The 26,359-nt window shown below is 56.1% G+C and overlaps 1 protein-coding gene across 2 annotated transcripts; it reads right to left on the minus strand.

The window, feature by feature from the left end:
- On the minus strand, positions 1–26,340 carry SH2B2 (SH2B adaptor protein 2). Of its 2 annotated transcripts, none has more exons than XM_069791405.1 (10): positions 26,238–26,340; positions 25,112–25,237; positions 14,961–15,848; positions 11,711–11,812; positions 7,604–7,695; positions 5,350–5,444; positions 4,600–4,782; positions 4,280–4,473; positions 3,306–3,477; positions 1–2,823 (listed from the first exon to the last, which is right to left on the minus strand). In XM_069791405.1, exons 3-10 carry the CDS (start codon positions 15,819–15,821, stop codon positions 2,510–2,512), a joined length of 2,013 nt encoding a protein of 670 aa, XP_069647506.1. In that variant the 5' UTR covers positions 15,822–15,848; positions 25,112–25,237; positions 26,238–26,340; the 3' UTR covers positions 1–2,509. The 2 variants fall into 2 exon arrangements, with proteins under 2 accessions (XP_069647506.1, XP_069647507.1); XM_069791406.1 differs by having other exon boundaries at positions 26,221–26,289.
- Positions 26,341–26,359: the final 19 nt, after the last annotated feature.

Here is a 26,359-nt window from a genome sequence, read left to right on the forward strand (position 1 = left end):
TCCTTTTTGCAAGTGATTTTATTTTAAAACTGGAACTTGAATTCTCCATTTGTTTAACAAGTCCTCCCTTTTTTTTTTTAAATAAAATTAATTTATTCTACAGAACAGTAAACTTCCAGACTCTTCCCTATTTACAAATTAACAATTTTGCTTGCAGATCATTGCTTCCCCCTCCTTTTCCTATCCCGTGACGCAGAAGGTGAAAAATCAGACAACATCTGAAGGTCTGTAAGGCAGTGTTCCCATCTACAACCACCTGGCCCATTGGGACCTCAGTGAAGAACAAGAGTGACAATGTGCTGCTTCCAGAGGTGCCGCCTCATTCACAGTGTGTGTGAAGGAAGCGGGTCCATGTTAAACCCATCAGCCAAGAGCATCTGGCCTCTCCCTGCTGCATGGGCTCCTCTGAGCTGGGTTTTAGCTGTGCTGATGAAAGAGAAATACCCCCACCAGAGCAAACTGCTCCTGTTGCCTTCTGAAGGGCCATGCATTTGGAGAGAAGGTAGCATTTGCTGCAGGAATGAGATCCATCAGCCCTCATCCCACGCACCCATGGGCCAGAAAGGCAGCTCTCACATCGCAGGAGGAGGCAAGGAGCCTTGGAAACAATTTCCCTGCCCTCTTGAAGTGGGAAAAACAAGCGACTCCAGCGCTGGGGACATGCTTTGCTAGCTCAGGAAAGAAGGCACCTAAAAAAAAAAAAAAAAAATTTGACCCAACCCAAAACTCCAGGCAAATTCAAGGGGTTTTGAGCAGATTGTGGCTTGGCTTGTACCTCTCTTTGCACTAAGTGGTAACTTCTAGCTGAGTACAGTGAGATCTGCTCTACCTGGAGACCTATCCAGACACTTCAAAGCCACCTCACTCAGGTCCTGCTAGCACTGTCACCCAGGCCTGGCAGCCACACGAGGAGCCAGGAGTCCTGGTGATGGGGAAGACAAGCTGTGTGAGGCAAACCAGGAGGGATGTGTGAGCACTTTGTCTGCAAGCAAAGCTACCCTTTTGGATGGTCTCCCACCCCCTACAAGGCACGCAGTCCCAGTAAGCAGCCTGGCCTGTAAAACCACCCTAAGGGCTTCAGTGACCTGGAGTAAAAGCATTGACAAGGTAGTGCATACCTGGCCACAGCGGGTTTCTGCTCTACCCTCTCTTCCAGGGCTCACTTCTACCAGGGACCTCTTTTTTTCTGCTGTAGATGCATGTGGCTGCACTGGTCTATCAGAAGGCCACCAAGCAGCGGTGACCACTGCAGTGCCTGGTCCTTCCCAGCAGCAGTGCTGCTACAACCATTGCTGGCAGGGTTTTACATCTGCGGGGAGGGACTTCAGCCATCGGTGAGGGCAATTGTGCCCGTCGCTGCAGTCAGCTGGCTGTTCACCCACCTGGCAGCAGCCCCATTCCTTTTGCTCTTCCTGGGCATTTCTATTTCTCGAAGAAAAAAAAAAAAATCCTTCAATAGCATCTACTAAAGATGTGTAGTGTTTTCATTCCTGGGAGCCCAGCTGAGCACCTGCAGGGTGAGGCTGCCCCTTACCTCCCAACCCAGCCTCTGGCCTCTGTCTGACCCCCCTGAGACATCCCGAATGACTAATAACTGATGCAAAGTGTGGGTGTTGTCATATTTTTCAAGGTTTGCCTTGAGCAATGGAAAATATTGCCTAGCTGCGGTAGAGAGAAGGCAGAAGGCTGAGCTGATGCCCTTACAGAGAGCTTAGGTTTTGAAAAAGCAAGGAAGAGAGGGAGGAAGAAAGGGGTTATCTAGGGACTCTCCATAGGTACAACAAGGAGAGAAAGGACAAAGGAACAGAAATGGCAGGACAGCAGGAAAAGCCTTCCTCGAATGCGATTCATTAAGCTTTGGAAAAAAATCTTCTCCTGGCAGAGGGTGGGAAACACATGCCTCAGGGAGCCTGAAAGCCAGCCTCGATAAACCCTCATGCCTCTGCAGCAGTGCCCTCTCAGGCACACAGATCCGTGTGTGCGAGAAAAGCCTCTGCATAGGGATCTGCCATTTCCATCGTCATCCCAAAACGCCACAGTCCCTTGGCAACTGATTTGCAGGGCAATGATGTCAGAAGGGATGTTGGCCGTACTGGGCTCTCACCCCAGAGGGGATGTGCCGAGGTGCTTTGGCTGGAGGATGGAGCCCGTCATAGCTTCAGGCTGCCATCTCACGATGGGCATCCCTGGGGAAGAGATGCAGGGACCCCGGCTTGGCCCCAGAAGAGCTCTTAGTCCAGAGGGAAAGAGAAGAGGCTGCAAGCTCCAAAATGGCACTGACACTTTCAGCCTCCCAAAGCCCCAGCACTGCCCCAGCCTTGGGGCTGGTGCCGGCTCCAGCCAGGACATCGCCTGCCGCTGACACGGCTCCTAAAAGCAGCAGGGAGCAATAAGGACATCCCAGCTGGGTTGCTGGTGGTGGCAGGAGGAGGTGGTGAGGCTGGTGCAGTGGTGAGGGGCATGGGTGCCCCGCATCCCCCCACCATCCAAGCCCCCAGGCGTGGGGGCTTCAGTAGAAGGAGTACTGGTTTTCCACTGCCCGGGTCCGGCTCCGGGCACCATCAGCCTCGTGGTAGTCCTCGGCACTGGTGGTGGGGGGCTCTGGCCGGCGCTCGGCGCTGTCGCTGCGGCTCCGGGGGCCCAGGGCACCCTCCAGGCGGTGGTAGGGTGCTGGGACGGTGACAGCGGGGGCCACGGCCACCCCCTCGGCAGGCGGTGGGGCTGGCGGGCCAGCAGGTGCTGTGCTGCAGAAGTAGTGTGGAGGCGGCAGGTCGACCCGACAGCCTGGCGGCTGTGACACGAGGGCTGGCGGGGGGCCGGCATCTGCAAGGGAGACGGGAGCTTGACCCCTCCAATGCTGCCTGGGGGCTTGGCCCCCCCTCTCCCTCACTGGCACCTTCCCACACCCACCTTCTCCCTGGCTCACCCTGACCATCCTTTATCCTGTCTTTCCCAACCCTCCTTGCCCACCCTCTCCCAGCATAGCAAGATGCTCCAAGTCCCACAGACCCCCCTGCTCCTCTCCTGCCCAAGCCAGGGGATGGACACCCACAGCCAGGGACACACGGGTCCACCCCGGCACAGCCCTGCTGCTGCATGGTCCTCCCTGCCCACCTTCCATGGGATAACATCCACCTTGGTGCATCTCCAGAGCCATGCACACCAGCACGGGCACTTCTTTAGGGAGGGGGTCGGTGGGGGGAATCCCAGGGATCAGTCCCTTTTAGGTCCATGCGAGATCCCAGCCCAAGCACCAGTCCAACTCTCCACATGCAGCCATGCCCTTGCCCGACCCCGGCACCTACCGGGCAGCGGGCTCTGGGCCACGACGTAGCTGCGGAGGGTGATGTCGGCCGCGCCGCCCGACTCGAGGGGGATGGGGTGCGTGTGGAAGTGGCGCAGCATGTCGAAGATGGTCTGGAACCAGAGGTGCTGCACGTGGCACTGCCCGCTCTCGTTCAGCGACAGGCGGAGGTGCTGCAAGTGCAGAGGGCCAGCGGGTGAGCTGGGGATTGCAAAGGTGAGATTCACCTTGCAATCAGCAGAACAAGCCACCTCCATCAGCCAAGGGAGGTTTGCTCGTAACATAGGGCTGTTCTTTTTGGTTTTCTCCCCGCCTGGCTGGGAGGGTCTCCTGCTACAGGGTGTTACCTGCAAAACCCCACTTGCTGCAGCCCTGGGAGAAGTTTATCCCCTCCTGGTGATGAACACTGTACAGAAGTAGCCAGAGAAGAGCAGCTGGGTGCAGCCAGGGGGGCTGCAACTCCAATCCTGGTGACACAGACAGCCTAGGGAAGTCCACAGCCCACCTGAACTACTTCTTGCCGGACAGGTGACAAGAACTGGCAGTTATACCTCAAGCCCTTGTAGTGTGTGCCCTCTGGTAGAAAAGGGACCCAGCAGAAAACTACACACGGGTTGTTTTATTTATAGTGCATCCGTGTACTTCAGGACATGGAACGGACAAGAGGGCAGGGGATGACGTGCCAGGCTATGCTAGGCTCCTGTGGCGTATTTAACCTTATGCCCATGTAGCAGGCACTGATCCAGCTGGGAAAATGCTGAAGGGGCTGGGCAGGGTGCAGAGGGCTCTTGGGGGACAAGGGCAGGTGGTCCCGAGGGATGCCCTGCCAGGGTGCAGCAGCTCTCCGCAGCGCTGCCGTGTTTGGGGTCACTTCATGGCACCCACTTACTTGCAGAGTCCCAGCAGGGCAGTAAGGAGCCTGGGGTGCAGGGCAGGGCTGGCACTAATTTTCAGGGAGAAGCAGAGGACACCCACCTTCGCTTTCCCCTGGAAGTTGAAGGTCAGCACGTACTCCCCCGGCCGCGTTTCGCTCTGCCGGATGACAAACAAGCCGTGGCTCCGGGCACCCCCGAAGAGCACCAGCTGAGCCGCCTTGATCCGCGAAAGAGTCCCATGGAACCAGGGGAAATCAGAGAGGTTGATCTCTGCCTCCGCCTCGCTGTCATCCCCTGTCCGCAGGAACAGCAGGTTTTTAGGGAGCACCCAGACATCACCACCCTCTCCCACCCCTTCCTCCTCTCCCTCTTGTGCACCCCTAAGAGCGAGGACTGGGGCCACATCCTGCATCCCGGTACCTGTAAGATGCCCGCCGGCAGTGGGGCTGGACTCCAGTGTCTGCAGAAAGTTCTCCAGCGGGACGTGGGTGAGGAGCTCTCCCAGGGAGTCCCTGCCCCGGCTGTGGGGCGCGGGGACAGCAGTGGCCGTGGCGGTGGTGTGAGCACCGGGCAGGGCACATCTGTCTGGTGGCCTGGGCACATCTGGAAGGGAATTTACAGAGGGATGGGCTCATGGCTCAGCATCACCTACCATCGCTGGACAAGGCTGGGGGCTGTCCTGCTCAAAAAGCAACTGCGTTGGAGCACCCCTGGCTCTTGGGGACATCTCGGGGCTAAGTTATGGCTCTGGCCACAGCTTGGGGGACTCCCTTTCAGCCTGTGCCGGGTTTTCTTCCCCTGGCACAACCGGGATGGGAGGCACGGATGTGTCTTGGTTGGGCATAGAGATGAGGTGGGGCTGTGCAGGTGGAGGCTGCTCGCTGGGACCTGAAGACCCCAGTGCCTGCAGACAGGGACTTGATTTTCTGCACATACCAGGATGTACGGGGGCAATATCAATGTCTTCAGCACAGGTGGGCCACCTCCCCAGGGCGGGGGCAAGTGCGAGGAAGAGGAAGGCGATGGACAGAGGAAGATCCATCCCCACAGCACCCGCTTCAGGCTCCTTCACTTTATTGCTGGCAGGATCTGGCCCCCTCCAAACTAGAGCTGTCACCTGGAGACACCCACCCTCCCCGGCGGGTGTTTTTCCCAGACGTAGGTCCTTACCGTCAGCCAGGAACTCGCAGCTGCAGGAGGACACCCTGCCTGGCAGACAAGCTCCCTGTGCGCAGGACGCCAGCTCGATGTCGTCCCCACTGTCCCTGGGGGAAGAGCACAGAGCAGACGGTCACGCACCGGCTGCCATACTGCAGAGACACACATGCACGGCACCTCCGCTCACAGGCATGTGATAGGGACTCAACCAAATGAAATTCCGACTGTGATCTGGGACCACATCCCAATGCTCCTCGCTTCTTCCCGAAGGGGCTGCCACGGACAGAAACACCCACAGCATCAAGAGGCAGTGGCTGGCAAAGCAACATGGCTTTTTTGGGGTGAGAAACTGGTGTGGGAGGGATTAAACCCTTGAAAGCCTTCACTATGTGGGTCATGCTGGTCAGTCCTAGCTGCAGTATTTTGCTGCAACCTTGTCGGTTTGGATAGAAATGTTACCTTGACTTTCAGCGCTTTGCTTTGCAAGACATCATCACACACACACACACACTCCCACCACCGACTTCCACCCAAGGGAGCTTTCGCTTTCACCCTCTGCAAAGGGAATTACCAACCCACAGGAATTACGCCCCTAAAAGACACCAAAAAACCAAACTGGGAGGCCCAGAGCGAGGCAGTGAGCGAGAACAGAGCAAGGGGGGGGGGCCACAGTGGTGCGGCCCCCGCAGAGAGCATCCCTACTGCCCGACCCCTGCCCGTGCACTTCAGCACCCTTCTTGCGCAAGCCCCCCAACTTGCTCCACAGCCTATTTTTATCGCAGCCGCCGGCCAGAGCCCAGCACTGCCGGAGCTGCCTGCAGCACTCGGCTACTCTTGCTTAACGGCAGCCACGTGGGTGCAGGCAGCGAGGAAGCGGCTGCGTTAGCGGTAACGGCTCACGAGGGAGCTGCTGAATTATTTAGCGGCCAGTAAGTGAATCAGCCATTGGGAGTCATTCAGCTGCAGCCGGTTAAAAACAAGAAGGGAGGAAGGAAACCAAAACCAACAGCGCTTTGCAGAAAAGCCGTCGACGGGCGCTCGTGCAGCGGCTCCAGCGTGCAGCCCTTGGCAAAAGCATCGGGAGCTGATTGAAAATCCGTTCTTGGCACCAGGCGTGTGTGTCGGTGTATTAAACAGCTCATTATTATTTGCTCTGGAGTTCATTATTATTTGCTTTACAGTCACGTCCGGAGGCCAAAGCGGGACTGCGCTGGGTGCTAAGCAAACATAAAAGGCTGGGAGGCTGCCGGCGGTGGAGCGAGGGGCTGGTGCAGGGCTGCTGGCATTTTCTGCAGCGGCTGGAGGTGAGCATGGCCGAGGTGCTCGGCTCCGGCTGGAAAACCGGCACTGAAACATGCAGTGGGAAAAAAAGGGCCGTTTCCCAGCCTCGCCTCCATCAGCAGCCCAGCCTCAGCTTCAATTCTTGAATTATATGTTTTAAAAAAAACAGCAAAAGGAGCTGAAGGACCACAAATCTGGAGTGCATTTAGTGCATCCTCCCTGCAAGATGCAGCCTCCGCAGTGACTGACCCTGCAGTGCCCAAATTGCATCTCTCCAGCAGAAGGGGGCAAAGGCAGCTGGAGCCTCTCCAAGCCCCCGTTCCAGGTTTGCTCGAGGTTTTCACCTCTGCAAGCTTGGACACCTTCTTTTTCCAGAATTGTGCCAAGAAGGGCAGTGCCAGGGTTTCCCGGAGCCTGGGGAGCGCCTGGGCTGATCCTGCCTCCCCAGGACCGGGCCTGTCCGAGCCAGCTGAAGGGCGGCAGCACCGGGCACGCGAACCTTCCTACAGTGTAACCCAACGCATGGGCCGATGAAAAAGCAGATGAGAAGTTTTGGTAGGGTTGTCATGACTCCAATGGCAGCATTAATACCACCGTGATAGAAACATAAATAAACCAATTTAGCCAGCAGAATCTTAAATATACCATGGATGCTGGACTGGAAAAAGGCATAGAAAATAGCTCAAATACAGTATAAAACCTTCAGAAGGCAGGTGTTAGGAGCTTCCCGTGCTAAGGACTGCGTTCCCGGGTCACCTGCCTCTGCCTGGCCGAGACGACACAGAGCAGGAAAGGGTGAGCAAGCAGCCAGTGCCCTGCAAGGCTGCACCTCTGACACACACAGGCTGCTAACTTTGCCTCCAGACTTCTGCTGGCGTGAGTCAGGGACTTTCTGTAATAACTCAAGTAGCAAAAATTGCATCAGGGGTAATAACCCGTGCTTGGTGGCGAGGGCACCACGGCATCTTCCTCCAGTGAGCCTTACCCAGGGTCAATGCAGTCCTGGATATCCGCCACCCAGGAGTGCTTCTGCAGGGAGTCGATGGTCTCCAGGATGTATTCAGCCCCGTTCTCCACCTGCAGGCAATGCGGGACAGTGTCAGGCTGTGCCAGGGTCCTGCCACCTACCCCAGGGCAAAGCACACCCCGTAACCCAGCTGGACCCCCACATTCACTGGCTGCTATGAAACAGCACCTTGGTTGAACAGGAGAGTTGTCTGCCTCATCCCAGCCAAGGGATGCCGAGGGGTGACCCACAGAGATGCTTTGGTGTGTCCAAGCGTGACCCCTGACCAAAGTCAGGGCTCAGAGGAAAATCCCCACCCCGTCATTATCAGCAAATGCATCACAAGATTTTTACAGCCTCCGTGGCAAAACCACACCTGGCTGGCAGCATCAGGGTGCATGGCACCACACACCAGCACAGACAGCATCCCTCGCTTCTGGGGAGCCTCAGTGTCCCCCAAAAACTAGCTCTGCACAGGTAGAGCAGAAGCCATACTGCTTTCTGCCCCCAAATCCTGCCAGACTCCTAAATCCAGGCATTTAAAACCTCTCCTCTGTTATCTTTTCTGCCTGCTGGTCCATGAGGCTTCTGATTTCTGATTGCAACAGGGTGGGAGAGAAACCCACTTTAACAGGAAAAAAAAAATTAAAAATCAGGATGCAAAAGAGCCTCCAAAATTGCAAGCCCAAAGGAGCTGGGCCTTTCTGGGGCCAGGGAGGACCCAGAAGCCCCCACATCAGCGACAGAGCAGCAGGTCTCAGAAGCCATGCCATGCAATGCTGTGTGCCTCTGGGAGGTTTCCCCGCATCCCTCCCAGACCCCTTATACATCGCGTTCCCGAGCTGGTGAGGCAGCCCTGACTCCAGGAGGGTATCGCATTGCCAGCTGAGACAACCTCCTAGCAAATTAAATTAATCACAAACAACTGAATCACTGTCCTGAAAATAAGCAGGGCATGCAGGGAGCAGTGCCCAGCGCCTGGGCTGGGGCCAAGCTGCTCCCCTGCTGCAGCCCAGGGCTGTGCATGGGTGATCCTGCCCCGAGCAGAAGCGGAGGTGAGCAGCAAAGATCTCTCCCTCTGTTTGTCTAACCAGAGGAAAGGAGCCTCTCTGGCATTCTGAGGGCAACGCATGAAGCTGGCGTGGGAGACGGGCTGGTCTCTCATGCAGAGCATGACAGTAAGCAAAGCACGTGCAGGGCTTGGGTGTTTTGCAAGTGCCTGCTTGTGCAATGGAAAAAAATGCATGTACGTGGTGTCTGACAGGCGGTGGGGACATGCTGCCTGCTAATTTTTAGGCAATTTGATAGAAACTATTCCAGCGTGGCCTCCCTGAACAAGGCAGGGGCTCTTCCACCCATCATAACCTGCCAGAGTGTGGCACATTGCATGCGAAGGTTGAGACCAGGCTGGACACTAGCCCCGTAGATGGGAAGGCAGCAGGGAAACCACAGCAGCCAACTTCCTTTCTTGCATCTTTAATCCATACCCCGACATCGAAGGGTTTTTCACCCCCTCTGCAAGTCCACCCAGCAAAGGGGGAATGCAAAAGAGCAGCAGGGAGATGTCCCAGCAAGAAGGGCTGGGGCAGAAAGTGAGCTACAAATAATAAAGGATGTCAGGAATAAAGGAAAAGCATCCTGCACCGACAGCCGGGAGGGGAGGGCAAAGGCTGGCTGGAACGGCAGGAGAGAGGCAGCAGGAGATGAGAAGCCAGCAGATGGGCTCAATGCTGTGTTCACTGCCTCGGGTAACTCAAAGGATCGATTGCAATCAATTAACCCCGTGGCAGGGTAAGCACCCTGGCCAGAACAGGGCAGGAGCAGGGTTGAGGGTACCTGGTAAGTCAGGCGTGTTCAGACAGGCAGGGTTTGGAGCGTTCCCCGGGGTAATTAAGGAAATGGCTGAAGCAGTCACAGGGCTGTTAGCGGTGGGAGTGGAGAGAGCATGTCTGGCTCCAAAAGATGGGAAGAGGGCAAGCCCAGAGCCCTCCTCCAGCAGCAAGAGAAACCAACCCTCCACAGGCACCCAAGAAGCATCCTGGAGCTGAATCCCCCCTAGCAGGGATCTGCCATGACCAAACCCTGTCACACCCATCTGCTCGTGCTCGTGACAGCCCCAGGGATGGGGAGAAGCAGCGTCACATCCTTGGCGTTGGCCACGCTTCGGACACTGATGTGACACTTCAGCAAGCAGGGTAGCAAGATATGGTTAAGATGACTCTTGTAAGGGGATCTAGAAAACATGATCAGAAGTAGCTGATGAGCCATATTCCAAGAGCAGTTATCGATGGCTAACAGGTTATCGATGGCTAACGATCGAAGCCGAGGGATATGCTCAGAAGCCCCTTCACATCAAGGACTCTTTCTGTGCGTGCTGCTCTTCAGTAATGATTAGGACAAAAGCAAAGGATGCCTAATCAATTCATGGATGACACCGCGTTGCAAGTGTGTTGAAGGATGAGGCAAGAATTCAAATGAACTCATCAAAGCTGAGAAATGCTCGGTGGAAGTAAAAGCTGAAACCAGCCTCCAGCACAAGGACACAAGCGAGCTCTGGGCTCACGCTGATCACTCTGGGCGTCTGGGCTGGGGAACCACGACTCTGGAGCAGTTCTGCAAAAAGCATCGAGGGGTTACACCAGCCCACAAGCTGCGTATGAGTCAACATCATCATCAGGGTACAAAGAAAGCAAGTGGATCAACTTGAGCTGGATAAAGAGGAAGAAGAAGGGAGAAGCAATCAAAGAAGCAGCAATCCTTCCCATCTGCTCCTGGCCACAGCACCATGTACATTTTGGGGCATTCTCTCTCCAGATCTCTCAAGGAAAGCGGGGAGGACCTTGGGCTGGTCAGTCTGGAGAGGAGAAAATGCATGAGGTTGGTCTCTGAAGCACAGAAGACAACAGCTGTATTATCCTCTGTGTCCATTGTGGCCACCGACCGCAGCAGAGGTTGAGGTTGAACAGCAAGAAGCCCTTGGGGCAGGGAGGATGGCCTGGAGGAGGCTGTCAGGAGGTGTGGGAGCTTTATAAGGAGCCAGGTTTGGTGGAAAGGGATTTCCTGCAGGAAAGTGTGGCAGGGCCAGGCAGGCTACCAGGCTTGGGGGCTTTCACGAAGCCAGGTTCCATTTTTTCCCTCTGCTTTCACAGTTTTCTAAGCTTTTAAGCAGGTGCATTCAGTCGGGAAGCCCGGCCTTTCCGCTCTGCCTTTGCCACACGCTTATAGGGAGAAGCATCAGGGAGAGAGGTGGTTTTTTTTAGCAGAGGCAGGACACAGAAATCCTCAAAATGCTGGTGTTCCCCCACATACATATGCTACCTCCCAACCAGGCACGTCCAACAGCTCTGATGGAGAACACGAGTCCGTTAGTACGAGCAAGGAGGCGCAGCCTCATTAGCTGGAGAGAAACACTATCTTCAACAACATGTCCATCATCATGGTGGCACATCACACCCCAAGCTGGGACCGTGTGAAATTCAGCCCTGATCTGCCATAACAAGTTGTTCCCTTTCAGCAGAGCAGGAGGGGGCATTAAGCTAATTAATTGCATGATATGGAAACTCTTTCTGGGGAGAGAGAGAGACTTTCACTCTCTGCTCATGCCCCCAGACTTGCATGGGGTGGTTGATCCCCAGGGCCTCGGTGGCCCCACACAGCCGTTCCCATTGCCCCGTGTCGATGAAACAGCCACCACGTGCCACCGATCCGGGGCAGCAGCAGTCACAAAACCACAGGCAGCCACACCAAAGAGCGTTTCTCCTTGCAGGTTGTCTCTGGACACTAATTTAACCTGTCTCCTGGTGACACGGAGAAGAAAACCCCACGGGGAAAGTCAGGCAAACAGCTCGATCCCAAAATACCTGGGCGTCAGGTGGAGGTTGCATCATTTTGGAGGGGGGGGACGACACGCACAACTCGGGGAGGGGAGGCAGCGATCCCGCAGGGAGCATTAGAGCTGTTGGCGTCTCAGCTCCGAAAACCAAGGCAACGATCCCCTTGGGGACTAAGCATCCCTGCAGCGGGGGCTGGATGTGAGCACGGATGGGGTCCCCGTTGGAATACGCACTGCTGTCGCCCTGCTCTCACCTTTAGGACGAAGGTGTTGTCTTTGTCGGGCATCTCCAACGGCATGGTGGTGCGGACCTCAATGATGGCCGACAGCGGGATGCTCACCTTGGGTTTGGAAGCCTGGGAAAAGAAAAACAAAGAAAAAATTAAAAGAAATCGATAAATAAAAGTCACTCAATTGAATCAAACTCTCCCGGGGGACGATGCAGCATGGCTTTCAGAGGCAAGATCGCGGCTCAGCCTGCACGGTTATTACAGAGGGGGGGAAAAAAACGCATTGATTTCCTTCATGTGCCTGATAACTCCAAGCTCTTTTAATTAAACCAAGAGGCGGCCCCGTGGAAGATAGGGAGGTTAGTGCATTTAACTGCCAAACCTCTTCCTTGCTCCAGCGCAGACTGATATGCCAGCTCTGCCAAGACCACTTATTTCTCTCCTTTATAAACCCTCTCCCGATGGAGATGTGCTATCTGATGGGGGACAGTTCCTACGCAGAAAGCAGCCCAGGAAGACTCCCCATTTATGTAGCACAGGAGCAGCATTTCAATTGAGAAGCTACGACGCAGCAGCCTTAGCCATGCAGGGAATTCTAATTACATTAAACTAAAGAAAAATGAATTTCTCCCGGGGACCCTGGCACCCGCCGGAGCCTCGATGTGGGGGCAGGACCCGGTGCCTCCCAGTTGAAGTCTCTGCTGAGCAACAAATTCCCCAGATATTTGTTTTAATTATAACAAATCCCTCCAAAGGAGCCTGTGGAGCTGCTCCCGAGGGCTGGTCCCCTCCGGGATTCGGAGAATCGTGGCTGCAGGAAGCAGAGATGCAATTCAGTCACTGAAACCTGCGTCTGGTACCTTGGGTGCACGGGATGGGACGAGGCCGGTGATGAGCACTGGGCTGCACGTTACCTACAGTGGGTTCAGTTCCCTTTTTTGGGGGGGAAAAAATAAATAATCCAAGACAGAACAGGAACTGCTTTTTCCCCTCCAGGATGTTTCGTTTCCACCAGCCCCAGGGCCCCAGCGCTGCCTCCAGGCACCTCTCGGCCATGTGGGGCTCAGCCCTGCCCCGGGGAATTTTTCCATTTTGGTGTTTGCACAGGAGAAGGTCAAAAAGGAAGAGGCAGCTGCTTCGAAAGGAAATAAAATAGGGTGTTAATTCACCCGTGAGCCAGAGAAGGGTATTCTCCAGGAAGGCTCTTCCCTTTAAAGATTTAAAGACGTGACCATAGTTTTTGTAGGGCCTACACAAAAACAGCGCTGTGGGCTGCTGCAGCAAGAAACTGTTTTCCTCCAGCTGTGCCAGGCTGGTGCCACTTTTACAGCTGAATCATTTGCCAGATGGAAAGCAAGATGGGATGAAGGGAGAAAAATGCAAACCAAAGCTGGGTGTGATTATAACAGAAGAGCAGACAATGTTCATAAAAGTTGCCATAAAATAATTTCAAAATTGATTTTTAGAGGCAAATCAAGATACATCAAAAAAAATGCCTCTATGAGCACTTTTTTAAATGTTTTAAGAGCAGAAGTTGTTCAATTTTAACCTGCGTTTATTGTCCCTTTGGTGTGGCCGGCGTGCCAGTGCTGCTCCGTGCAGCCTGCACCCCCTGGGCTCACCGGATCCTCCGTGCATCGTGCCAGGGACACGGTGGTTTCCTTCCAACCAGGTCTTGTGCTGTCCCTGGGCCGAGGAAGCCCCCCGAGCCAGCTACCAGCGATGCACGCCATCCGTACCAGCACTGAGCAGCTCTATAGAGAGATCCACTTGAGTTTAAACTCATGTTTTATATTTTATCAGGAAAGATGTGACAGTTAGGCGAGAGGCACGGACTAACACCAACAGTGCCAAGGTTCATTTCGTCCTCAAAAAATAGAAAATGCTGTTTAAAAATATGAAATATCCTGCTGTCCCTATGTATAATGTATGGATCCATCTCTCTACCAAACCGAGGGTTACCAGAGGTTCAGAGCACATCAAAACCCATGGAGCAGCAGCCCCGGGTGCGTCCCCGGCATGAGGACTCGTGTTCTTTCAGCTTTGCTACCAGGGACTGAAACATAAGCGGGGAAGTCCTGGAGAAGATGAAGTAAATGAGATTTGTCTTCCCTAGGTATTTAAATAACAGGAGATTTCATTACCAGCACATACAGCTAGTAACGCCCCAGGGAACGGCTTATTATTTGCCCTGTGCTCTTCAGAGAGGAGAACACCCAGCACAGGTGAGGCACAAGCACGGCGTTAGCACAGGTGAGGGTTTGGCACTGCAAGGCATCCCTTCACTCAGCCCAGGAGCAAAGGCGGTCCTGCGGCGAGAAGGGGACTGAAGGTCTCAGAATCCACATTTCTTGGGCAAACCGCTCCACCGCTCAGCCTTTCCCCCAGGGAAACAGGGACGTTTCCCTCCATCACGTGCAGGGGGGATGAGAAGGGGAGGGAGGATGTGCCGAGGACACGCCGCAATGAAAACCGGCTCCTGCTTTTGAAGCTTTCATTGAAATTACAGAAGAACAGCAGGTGCAGGCAAGGAAAAGTGATATTGTGGATAATAACAACAATAATATCAGTGTTCTTCTGCCCAGGAGGCTATGTAGCTGGGGCTGTCTGGGAGGAAAGCTGCAAAACCCACCCATGGCAGTGATGCTGCAGCCCTGGAGGGTATCACTGGTGCCTTCTGTCCCCATCACTACAAGCTACACTGGGGGGAGCCTTGCAGGTGTAAAATTACTCCAAACGAATTATTATTTTTAAAAGAAAAAAACCAACAAACCAAACCAAAACTGCTTTCAGAAAGTGGACTAGCAGCCCTCTGAGGTCTAAACCACAAAGCCCAGGCAGCGATCCCAGCCATACTGCTGCTGCATGAGCCACTGGTCAATGACATGTCTCCTCAACACACTGGGAAGAGAAAAAACCCTCTGGATGGCCTGGACACCCCATGTCTTGATGGGGGAATGAGCTTTTCTACCAAGATTGCTTACATCTGGGGGCCAAAGGACCAGGCAGAGGCTTCAGCATCTCTCCCAAGGGCTGTGGGGAAGAAGGGGGCTATGCCCTGGTGAACAGCAGCAATCAGGGCTTGCAGGTTGGATGGGTTTCAACCACGTTGTCCTGTCTATTCACATCTCAGCCACATGGCACCAAATCTCCCTCCGGACCAGAGCTGGATTTCATCCCAGCTCAGCAGTGGAAATAGGAAAAGCCTCAAGCAAAGCCCGACTGCTGCTTGAATTGCTCAGAAAAACAACAGCAGAGAAAATCCAGGACTTACCTTTGGAGGGACATAAAACTCGAGGAGGAACCTCTCTCCTTCTACTTTCACTGCTTTCCGGAGCAGGAGGCGGCACTTCTGCCACTGCGAGCTCCCCACACAGTTCGTGTCGTCAGCCACCATGTAGCGCAGCGTCCCCTCCCTCTGGATGTCCACCAGCTCCACCTTGGAGGAGGGCACCTTGGACAGGCGCAGCTTGTGGGTCCATTTCTCCCGTGGGTCACCAGGCTCCTTGCCCCCGGCCGGCCACGGCTCCCTCTCGGCTCTCCGGCTGCCCGGGGCAGCCTCGGCGCCCGGCTCCGGAGAGGACTTGCGATGCCACATCTCCTTCATACCATCCACCACACACAAGCTCATGTTCCTCAGGGAGAAGCCTTTCTTGAACTTGGGCTTGGCGGCAGCGTGGATGGAGACGTCCTCCGAGCTGCGGGACTGGCCGTAGGAGGACACCTTGCGTGCCTGCGCTTGCTGGGCTGGGCTCAGGTACCGTCCGGCACCCAACGGGGGGTCCATGCTGTCCAAGGACTCGGTGGACGTCTCCTCCTTCCTCGGGGTGACCTCGCGCCCGTAGGGGACGTGGCAGTTCTGCAGCCCCACGAAGGGCACGATGTTGTACTTGGTGGGGGAGTCGGACACGAACACCCGGCTGACCTCCAGGCTGAAGATGTCCAAGAAGTTGGCGGCGAAATGGTGGGAGAAGGAGGTCTCTGCCCCGGGGGTGTCGTAGTGGGGGTTCTCCTTCAGGAACTGGCAGAACTTTTGAGCGAAGTCGACGGCGGCTGCCTGGGCGTGCAGCTCGCAGAACTCCCTCCAGTCGGGGAGCGGGGAGGAGGGCTCCTGGCACAGGGCATCGCCGTTCATGGCTGCCCCATTCCACCTGCCGGCGGGCTGCGGGGGCGAGGGGACAGCGTGAGCGTGGGCACGGACACGGGCAACCCACCCTGTGCGGCCATGCCGTGTCCCCTCCCCAAATGGTGGTCTCCCCCCCGCCACGATATAGGAGCCGGTTTGCAGGCCCGGCGTACACAGAAGCACCACGGGAAAGCATTTTTGTGCCGTTCTCTCTCCACCTCATACGCTAGAAAAAAAATCTTGGCCCCGGCAGCAGCCATAAATTGTACTTATTTTACGATTATGACCATGCAAAAGCATTATTGATTTCTCATAAAACCGCTAAGGAGTCCCCGACCGGAGGAGCCCAGGGGGATTCGCCTTCAGGGTTTCTCTCGCCTGCGTGTTCTGCCTGGGCATGGCGGCAGCTCTCCCACGGGGTGAGGGAGCAGTGGGCATCCCAGTGGCACCTGCGTGGGTGCACAGGGTGGCACCCTCCCCTCTGCACCCAGCGGCTGGTCCTTCTCTTTCTCCATCCGTATTTCTGCCCTGATCCTTTGCCACATCAATTTTTTTTTTTTTTTTTTTTTTTTTTTTTGAGAGAGACTCATTAGAAGAGACACGGATGTTGCTTCTTCAAGTGGCTCTGCCAGAGCTGCTCGTTCCCAGGCTTTATAGCCCAGACCCTCCTCGGCCAGGTGACATCTCTGCTGGGGCAGGTGCTGCTCTCATGTCCCCCTGCCATGGCCGAGCCCTCACTGTCTGGTCACATCTCTGTCAGACCGAGCTGAGCTGCTGGAGCTACATGGGAGCTCAGCCCCTGCCCCTCACCATGAACATCAGGCACCGTGGCATAAGAGATAACCCCTGGACAGGTCCTCAGAGGCCAACAAGTCGGTAGGGTACAGGGGGGAAAAAAAAAAAACAACAACCCAAAACCAGAAGTCAGACCCAGGAGCCCACCAGAAGTTGAAGGGAGCTGAAGACCAGACCCGCACGCCCATGGGAGAAGCACCATGTTGCCCGACCTCCACACTGGTCCCTCTCCCAGTGGCCGTGAGACTCGCAGGGGCATGTGTGCATCTCCAGCTTTGTGCTTATGCTGCACTTCCCAAACCTCTTAACCTCATTTTGGGCAGCTTGAACCGCCTCCCCGGGAAGACCCCAGCAGCGATCACATCTCAAAAATCATCTCTCAGTGCCGAGACGGCTGGTGCCTGCTGGCGACGGCGAGCCTTGCCCAGTGAGCAACTGGGGCATCGCTCAGCTCACATCCCCAAACACACGTTCTGTGTGTCCAGGCACCCCTCCTTCCCGCCGAGGGCAGCAGTTTGGCTAATCCACCTCCGCTGGCTCAAATATAGAGCCCTGGGGTCTCTGCAGCTGCCATGCTCCAGACCCCTGCCAGACTTCAGGAAGGACGGGACAGGTCCCCTGGATTTTCCCGTTCTCCATTCACAGAGCAGTTCTTTTGCTGGCGAGGGATTAGTCCTGCTAATAAATCACGTGCAGTAACCCGCCAGCAGCTTACACGGCCAATAATTACCGCTCGGATGAACCGCACAAGCCACGGGATCAGGGCAGGCACTGGGGACTGGGCTAACCTGCTCCTCGTCCTCCAGACCCCAACCATGTTGGTCACCAGACCCCAGGCGGGACCGAGCCCCAAAAGCCGTGATCCAGAGCAGCAGCCGTGGCCAGGAGCCGGTTGCCATTTCCCCAGCACAATCCTACGGAGATGAGACACTGCCTGACCCATCAGCACAAAACATCTGAGCGCTCTGGCAGCACCTCCATCCGTGGAAGTGGCTCTCAAACCCCCTCAAACAGGGAGAAACTCACACGGGCAACAAAAGCGCTCAACAGGAAGAGAAACCCTGAGCTACTTGAGACCTAGAACTGGGGGAGCTTGGCTTCTCTGCTGTCTCATAAGGACCACGCAATTTCCCTCAGCAGTGCCTCTGCCCCCGACATGTGGCATCTTCCCACTTTCGGAACAGGGATGCCGCTCGGTGCCCCGGCTGTGCCAGGGAGGCAGTGAGGGCAGGGCACAGACATGGCCATTGAGGACCCGCACTGGCCCCCCATGCCCCACAGTGCCGTCACCAGTCCCCAGCAGAGCTCCAGCCCCTGCAGAAATCCCCGGCGAGGCTCTCCCCAGCATCGCAGGGCTTTCCCAGAGACCTGAGCGATCCTGCTCGCAGGGATCCATGCCAGCTGGGAAAAAACCCATCCCTGCAGTTTAGGAGCAGTGTCTGAATTTCCCCAAGAGACAGTAGGAAAGCAACAGAAAAATGCAAAGCTGTTTGTTACCCGCCCAGCAAATGCAATTCCTACTTATCCATCCATCACCAAGCAGAGAATTTAAAGACTCAGCTTGCGGCGGCGGCTACCGCCCTTTGGCTTTAAAATTCACAGCCCTGGCTCCCCACCACCACCCCGGGAGCTGCCCCGGCACCAAGCCACGAGCCAGGAGTATTTGGGCTTGGGGAGAAAAGGGGGGTGAAAAGGAATCTCCTGCTGCCAATCCAAGCGGGCATGGCAAGAGCAAGGGAAAAGAGCAGACAGGGGCTTAGAGGGGAAGAGAAAGCCCCACAGCGATGGGTTTGATTGCATCTGCCAGAAGGGAGCAGCTCAGCTCTGGCCCCAGGGCTGAGCCCCAGGGCTTTGCTGATGTCCCCCCACTGCGGATGGGGGGAGAACGCTTCTCGCCATCCATCTCTCCAGGAAGGACCAGTGCTACAGAGTGGGGCCTGCCTGCCCCAAACTGATGGATGGCAAACCAAGATGCAACAGCCTCTGAGAGATTAAGGGAAAAAAAGAAGAAAAAAAATAAAAGGCACTTCAAAAAAGATAAAGCCCCCAACAAAAAGCCTCGCCACCCAGGCACTGCAGCCAGGCTCAGAGACACGCACGCAGAGGCATCACAGCATCTTCCTTTCATCTGCACGGGGATGACAGACTTTAAAAGGCCAATTTATAAAAATGAAGCCTAGAGGAGAGACATCTGGCAGGTCTGAGGAGGCAGGGGGAGGGTGGGGGGTTTACCAACCCTGCACCGCGTCTCCACCTCCCCCTGCCCAGAGTGGGTCCATGAGCCCCCCAGCCAGGACCCAGCAACAGAGGCTGGGAGTAAGTGGGGTGTCTGGGGGCAGCCCCCCCGGGACCGCAAAGCCATTGCCACCCCGGCACCCACCCTGGCACGTACGCATTCACCTGATTTCAGCAGGAGACAGGCTCCCAATTATCTGCATAGATTTACCTTTAATCTCGGTGCCTCCGCTCCCCTCCATACCAACAGCACTGCCCCACTTCTTGAAATAACTTATCATGCCACAGACAGCATCCCTGGGCAGAACAGTGGAAGCGAAGACAAAAATAAGCTCAGGATGAAAATAAGCAGCAAATCTGCAATTGCTTTTTGGAAAGCAAGGGCCATCCGCTTCCAGCCCAGCTTACTGCGGGTTGCAGCGTGTTCCCAGGCACCTTTCGAAGGAGCCAAATCCCTTTGGAGGTGCTATCTGCCGACTCCAGAACTGGCTCAGGGGCCACAGCCTCGAGTCCCTGGCCTGGGTTACACGAGAGGACAGACATACGAATATATAAAACGAGGAGGTTTGTTGGCAAAGGGAAGCCACAGAGTGGCAACCAAGACATCAGGCTGGCGATGGGCTCCTAACCCCCCTGCACGAGTCCCCAAACACCTCCCAGAGCAGAGCTGCGCCCTGCTGCTGCTGTCACTTGGGAAAGCAAGTCAAGGTTTAAAAACGAAGGAAAAAAATAAAGGATTTCTGGGGATCAGCCAGGTGGAAACCCAGGTTGCAATCGCAGGCAAGAGCCAGCCGCTGGCAGCGATGTTATGACAGTATCTCCCAATAAGCTGTGATGATGCATCCCCTGCACCGGGGATGCGTGACGGCACACACAAGTAGAAAGATCTGAAAGTTGAAGTAAGCTCCTGACCTCAAGAAGAAATGAAATTTAAACTGTCAGCACAAAGTGCAAGAGACCATGAAAAAAAAGTCTCCAGTGAAGCAGGAGTCGGGGAGCAATGACAAAGCCGCTGGGATTTGCTGAACCAGAGACGTGAGGAGGAACCAACATCTAATGAGGTGTTAATAACCCGAACGCGCAACACCCGTCATGGGATAGCCAGCACAGCCAGCCCAGCGCTTGCTCCGAGGGCTTTATTTAAGGAAACAACCCTAATAAAGAGATGTTTCCCTTCCGCCCGGCGCAGCGCAGCCAGGCTGGGCCAAAGCAATCTAAAATTCAACGGGGGAAAAAACCCCACTGTCTGATGGAAGTTGCGAGAGGCAAGCCTGTATCCCTCCATCTCTACCTGCAGAGAGCTCCCAGGGCCAAGCATGCACCCGGCCGGGAGCAGGGAAAGGTGGGAGAGGAAGGAAAAGTCCACACAAAGGTGTGCAGTGGAGCCCTGGCTCATGGGGAAGGAGGTCCCCAGCTCGGTCCCGGCTGCTCCGACCCAGCAAGCTGCTCAGTTTCCAGCAAGATCGATGCCACTCCGAGCCCCGGCTGGCGATCCCGCGGGAATGACGCGAGGAAACCCAGGCACCTGCTCCCCCAGAAAAGCGCCTGACCTCAGCGTGCTGGGCCAGGGGAGATCCCCAAGTCACGAGCGGGTCCAAGAGCAAGGCGATACCTCCCCGGCCCCTCTGGCAGCTTGCAAGGGAGCCTGGCGCCTGCCTGTATGGCCCCGAAGCACTGCCTGCCCCTGGCAGACGGGGAAATAGCTAAAACTGGGATTGGGACTGCCCTTGGGAATGCCAAGGCAGGGTGAGTAGCACACGGGGCTCAGAGCTGACAGCAGAAGGGAAGCAAGCACGTCATCTTTGCTCTTACTGCGCGAGCCCAAAGGGATGGAGGATGCTGTTGGCCACGGAGCTGATGTCCCCCGCTTCCACAGCAGACACCTGAACCATTCAAAGACCAAGCGACCTCCTACCAGGGGCTTCCTTTGCCACCTCAGGGGACTGGGAAGGGTCCCAGCCCTCAAGACCCATTAGAGCTTTAACCACACACAGAGACCGAGCTGAGGAAGACAAAGCTGTAGGGCAGAAAAGCAAAAGTTATCTGCTCTTTTGTGTTACACACCCCTCCAGGCCCACTTACTATCCCCACCACAGCCCTAGGGTGGGAGAAGTTGATTGCTCTCTGCGCTCCTCATTGCTCCATGTACTATTTATACCCTGTAGATCTTAAATCAGACTGGCTGCCTGAATCAGATAGAAGTGGAAACAATCTTTGTTACTCTCATTTACTGCCCATCCCACTAAAATATTAATGGAACAGCATTTTACCCTCAAATTTAATGGTCAAACCACCTTCCTTGAACCAATCCCCCATTAAACGTGTGCTTTGACTCCCTGCCCAGATGCACCATAGGGTCCTCCTGTCACCTGCAGCCTAGAAAACATTTGTCTGGACTCAAAAGGCTTCTCGGGTCTTTTTCCGCTGGCCGATGAGGGATTCCTCTGGCCGCAGCATTAGCTGGAGGGGCTCTCAAAACAGATGCCCCCAAAGCACCCAACAGTGTTGGATGGCTATTTTCCAGGGCAGGGTTTCAGGGCGGAGGTGCTGAAGGGAGACATCTTCAAAAGATAAAATGGGCAAGAAATGACCCTTTTTTCCCCGCTTCTTGCACATCCGACAGTCCCCCCACAGCTCTGGTTGCAATCCTCCAGTTCTGCATCCCGATGCCAACCCCACAGGAACCAACGCTCCTGTAAATATACCAGGCTTTGGGGGCCGCATCCTGCCCGCAGCGGCGCAGCCCGAACGCAGCTCCCACCTGCTGCTGACTTACTGAGCAAGTCCCCAGCACTGCTCACCCTATGCCAGGGGACCCGCTCCTGGCCAGGACCCCTGGGTGCTGGAGGACACACGGACGCTCTCCATTCCCACATGCAGCCAGTCTGCCCAGAGCAGCCAGGCAGAGCCCACCCCCGTGAGAGTTCCCCAGCAAAACCTGAGATTTTTCTCCATTTCCCGCTATTCTTACCAACTTCATATCACACAGCTGTTTCTCTCCCTCCCCTCCAAAACCCCCCAGTGTACGTTTTACCTCCCATGCTGACAGCTGCTGGAAAATAAAGACAAGTTAATAGACAAGATCCACTGGATCTTAGATAATCTCTTCCCTGAGTAATTCCATCCAGCTTGCAGGGAACCACGCTGCCAGCCCATGCGCGGGGCTGGAGCATCACCCAAGCCACTTAGCACGCTGCTGATCCAGGCACACCGGCGTGGGACCTGAGGGGTCTCAACTTCACCCATGGGGAGGGGGACCCCAGGGTGCAGTGATGCGATGATGTGCAAAGCATCGCTACAGCTGGGCATCATGAATGCAGCCTGGGGCTTGGAGGCAGCATGATGTGTCTGGAAATAAAGCAAAGACACGCCTTAAATGCCCCGAAAGAAAAACTGGCAATTTCTTGAAAAAATAAAATAAAATAAAAATTTAAAAAATAGAGCTTTTCGTAAAGGAGGTCAGAGGCTGTTGTCCCTTCCCTCTTCCTCAGGTGCTACCTCACCTGCCTGTCTCCGGCCAGGGAGCTTCCCACAGAAGACTAACCAGTCCAAAGTCTATTTTTAACCACCACAATAGCAGAGCCTCCCAAGAGGAGCAGCTGAAGTCCTGTCCCCAACCAAGCAATCTCGCATTTCCCTCCCTAAGCCTAGATTTCCTTCCGCCCCTCAGCCCACAACAAAACCCTCCTCCTTCTCCTCTCAGCTTCCCACCCTTGTAAAACTATTTGCACATCCACCTCCAGGCTGGACCATCACTGGTGCCACGTGGCAGTGGGGTGCACGGTGTCACGCACATGTGTTACATATTAATTACTGACCTGGTACCTCAGGTCAGACCCTTCCCGAATTCAGACATGCCAAATAACAGGAGATTTAGCTGCTCAAAAAGCCCCGCAACATAAACCCAACAGCAATTCCCCAAACAAGTGCAAACTCTTTTAAAGAGATTACTCTTGCCCTGTAGATTGCTATGCCATTGAGGGGCTCCGTGGGTGTTTTTGGGAAGTGAGCTGTGCAGGTCAGTGGTGTAGGATGCCCAGCAAAGTACATCCCGATGTGGTACGGCACAGCCATCGCTGTGTGCCTCCATCCTGGCTCACTGCTGGGGATCCCCCCTTCATTAGGGCAGAAACCCCCCCAAGATTGTTTTTTCAATTATGGCACATAATAAACATGGGATAAAGTTACATAGGTTTGTAGGAAATTTTCTTATTATGTTTCTTTACTTTGCAGATGTAATTCCCCATACACATCACCGTCTCATACTCGCCTGCAAACAGCGCTGAACTGCTGCCTAATGGTATCTGAGCTTGGGAAATTCAATTCTACCCCGTGCCTTACCCAGGACTGCTACAATCGCTGCTAATTGCTTAAGTGGTGTCTTAAGCAAAACACCTCATAAAAATTCCAGTGGGCTTTGAACCCCCCCCTCAACAAGATGATGCCAAAACACCCTGTTACGGCTGCCACCCCTGGCTGGAGATTCAACCTCAACCATCCCTTTTCCCTTCGCCATGCAGGGGAGCTCCCGGGCAGGCAGCGCTTCGTACCCAGCGTGGCAGCCACGACCACGCAGGAGGGATTTACGGACCGTGTCCGACTTCTCCACCAGCCCTCCTTCCCGGGGCTCCTGGCCAGGGCACTGCCCCGCTGCGCTGCCATCGCAGCCCCTCTCCTGCCCCAGGGTCCTGCGTGCCCAACGCTGCCAGGACCTGGCGCAGCAGGGCACAAACCTGCTCCCATCTTCCCGATGGGATCCTGGAGCCGATGCACACCGGGTCCCTTTCCTGGCCCCCCCCCCCTCCGAAGCATGGCAAGCATCCGCGAGCGTTGATGGATGCAGGGCTCCAGTAGAGTCTCACCCCAAGCCCGGACCTTGCACCCAGCAGCGCAGGCGCTCCCCCAGCAAGCAGATTCTCCAAGCCCTTCTGGTTTTCCCTTTAACAAAAATCAGGTCTGGGATGCAGTCTTGCCTTTAGGGATAACCTATCCTCCTCTCCGCTGCGACGGAGCCAGCTGGAATTCAAACCTGTAATTCCTGGGAGCAGGGAGCACACCAGGCGCTCCCCGCAGTGGCAGGGTCCCCAGTTTCCCTCTTCCAGCCTCCGCTCTCCGCTCGCACGAGGAAGCGGAGCACCGAGCCAGGCACAAGTCTCCAACCCTTATCCCACCACCTCGCTGGCATCTACGGGCAGGGAAACCGGCCAAGGGCAAGCGAGGGCACCTACACACGGGTGCACCGGGAGGGGAGCGATGCCAGGAGCGGCTTTGCTGGCCTTTGGGCTGGAGAAGAGCAGGGAAGGCAACACTGCCCCGGGGCATCCCAGCCAGCCTGATTCAGCAAGACCAGCAGATGTGCAACCATCATCGGGTTTCTCTGCCTGCCACGCGAAGAAGAAGAGGAGGAGGAGGAAGAGGAAGGGCGTTAGCCAGTAACATCCTCATCTTGAAAAGATGGGTGATTTACCTCTAAGGAGGAAGGACAAGAGGAGGTTGGACAAGACCACCCTGCCATGAGGGTGCATGAGATGTGCTCACACCAGTCCAGGAGAAGAGGGGACAGACCTGATGGTCAAGAGGAGTGTCCAGAAGAGGTAACCCTGCGGTCAAGCAACGACAGTGCCCCTGAGCCAACCGAGGGGCTCGCGCTTGAGGAAGGTGGCAATTTTAACCCCAAATCCTTGCCCAGAGCAGGGGCTCCATCCTGCAGCCCCCAGCACTGACTTGTCCCACTTGACAGCACAGGGGGAACGGTCACCTTGAGTTGGGCGAGACACCAGACACCAGCAGGCAAACCCACACCCTTCTCAAATACACGTCAACAGGCTGGAGCATCTCTGCAAGAATTATGCAATTTTTTTTAGAAATAAGTTATTCAACGGCCACCCTGGGGTGCGCTGCAACGGGGAGGCACTGTGAAGCAACACCGAGGAATGCAAGAGGGGAGCCCCAAGAGCACTCGCGATCCCGTCTAAGCGCATCTCCTGGCAGCACACAACCACCTGTCTGAGTAAAGGCGATGGCCGAGGGCCCCAGGGTAGGAGGGCCGAGTCGTTCAGAGGAGCCTGGTGGTTTAGGGACACAATCCCCCTTTAAAAGCACAGCCCCAGATGCCCGGCATTGCAACCGTGGTCCTTCTCCACCCCTCTCCCAGCAAACCAAACCAAAAATCCCCACAGAGGGGAGGTTTGAGTAATCCACTCAAAGAAGCAGTGGCAGGGCCTGCCATGGATTTTGGGCAGGGTGCTGGGCGGACAGAGCGGTTTTACCTCCTTTCCCGTTTCAGTTCAGAGGGTCGCCGAGGTGCCAGCAGCGCGGTTCTTCCCGGTCAAGCGCATAACTTCAACTGATGAATTTCTACACTGGAATGAGGGACCAGACCGACTCAGAGGGGCCTGGAAGGCAAAGTTTTACACTGTCAAGCCCTGGTTTGAGCGCAATCATCCCCAGGCGCGTTTCACCCCTAAGCCGCAGTTCGGTTACGCTCCAGCCTGACCATCCCCTTCAGCAGAAACTAGAAATAAGGGCCACGGAGAAAGTCCCTCTGCTTTCCACAGGCCTTCACGTGACGCAGCCCAGCCTCACCAGGGCTGGGGGAAGTTCAGGAGCTGCAGTTGCCCCACGGGTGTCCCCAGAGCCCCGCGGGAACTGGAGGCACTGGCTGCCCAGGCGGGACCGGTGCTGCTCTGCCCTTGGCGGGGGGGGGGACGAAGCCCTTGCAAAGCAGCCTGCAAGCCTCACGCAAAGCCCAAGAAAACAATAATGATTAAAAAAAAAAAAATAATAAAAATAATCCATGTGGGGTCTTGCGCGTTGTCCCTACCCCCACCGGAGCATCCCCCCACCCCCCGGGAGCTCCGGCCCGAACCGGGCAACACCGGCACCCCCCAAGTTTCTCCTCCCCGGTCCGGCATCTCGCCCCCCCGGAGCGGTGCCTGCCCCGGGGCGGCCCCAGCACCGCCGCCGCCGCCCCCCCCGCCGGGGCTGGGGGCCGGCCGGAGGAGCGCCGGTGCTCACCGGGAGGGGAAAGGAACCAGCCTGGGGGTTGGGGGGGGGGGAAAGACGGTACCGGCGGCAGCCCCCGGCCCACCCGTGCGGAGCCCCAGCCCGGCGGCGAGGGGAGGGGGCGGCCCGGAGCAACCCCCCTCCTCCTCCTCCCCCGGTTCCATCGCGCCGCAGAAGCGACCCGGGGGGGGGGGGGGGCGGAGGGGGGGGGGGGGGCTCCGCTCTCTCGCTGCAACCGGGGACCCTCCCCCGGCCCGGGGGTGGGGAGGAGGGGGGGGGGGTGTCCGTTCCTAAAACGGGGGGGTGGGGAAGAACCGGGAAAACAAGGGACCTCCCCCCTCCCCCGCCGCTAAAGGCGACCGCCATCCGGTACCGGAGGGATGCGTTCACCCGGGCCGCTGCTCGGGGGCTCCCGGCTCGGCTCGGCGCGGCTCCCGGCTCGGCTCCCGGCGGGCCAGCACTGCCCGGCCGCCCCCCGCACCGCCCGGCAACGCCGCCTCCCGCCCCTCCCA

Source organism: Haliaeetus albicilla, chromosome 9 (assembly GCF_947461875.1).
Source record: "Haliaeetus albicilla chromosome 9, bHalAlb1.1, whole genome shotgun sequence".
NCBI classification, from domain to species: Eukaryota; Metazoa; Chordata; class Aves; order Accipitriformes; family Accipitridae; genus Haliaeetus; species Haliaeetus albicilla.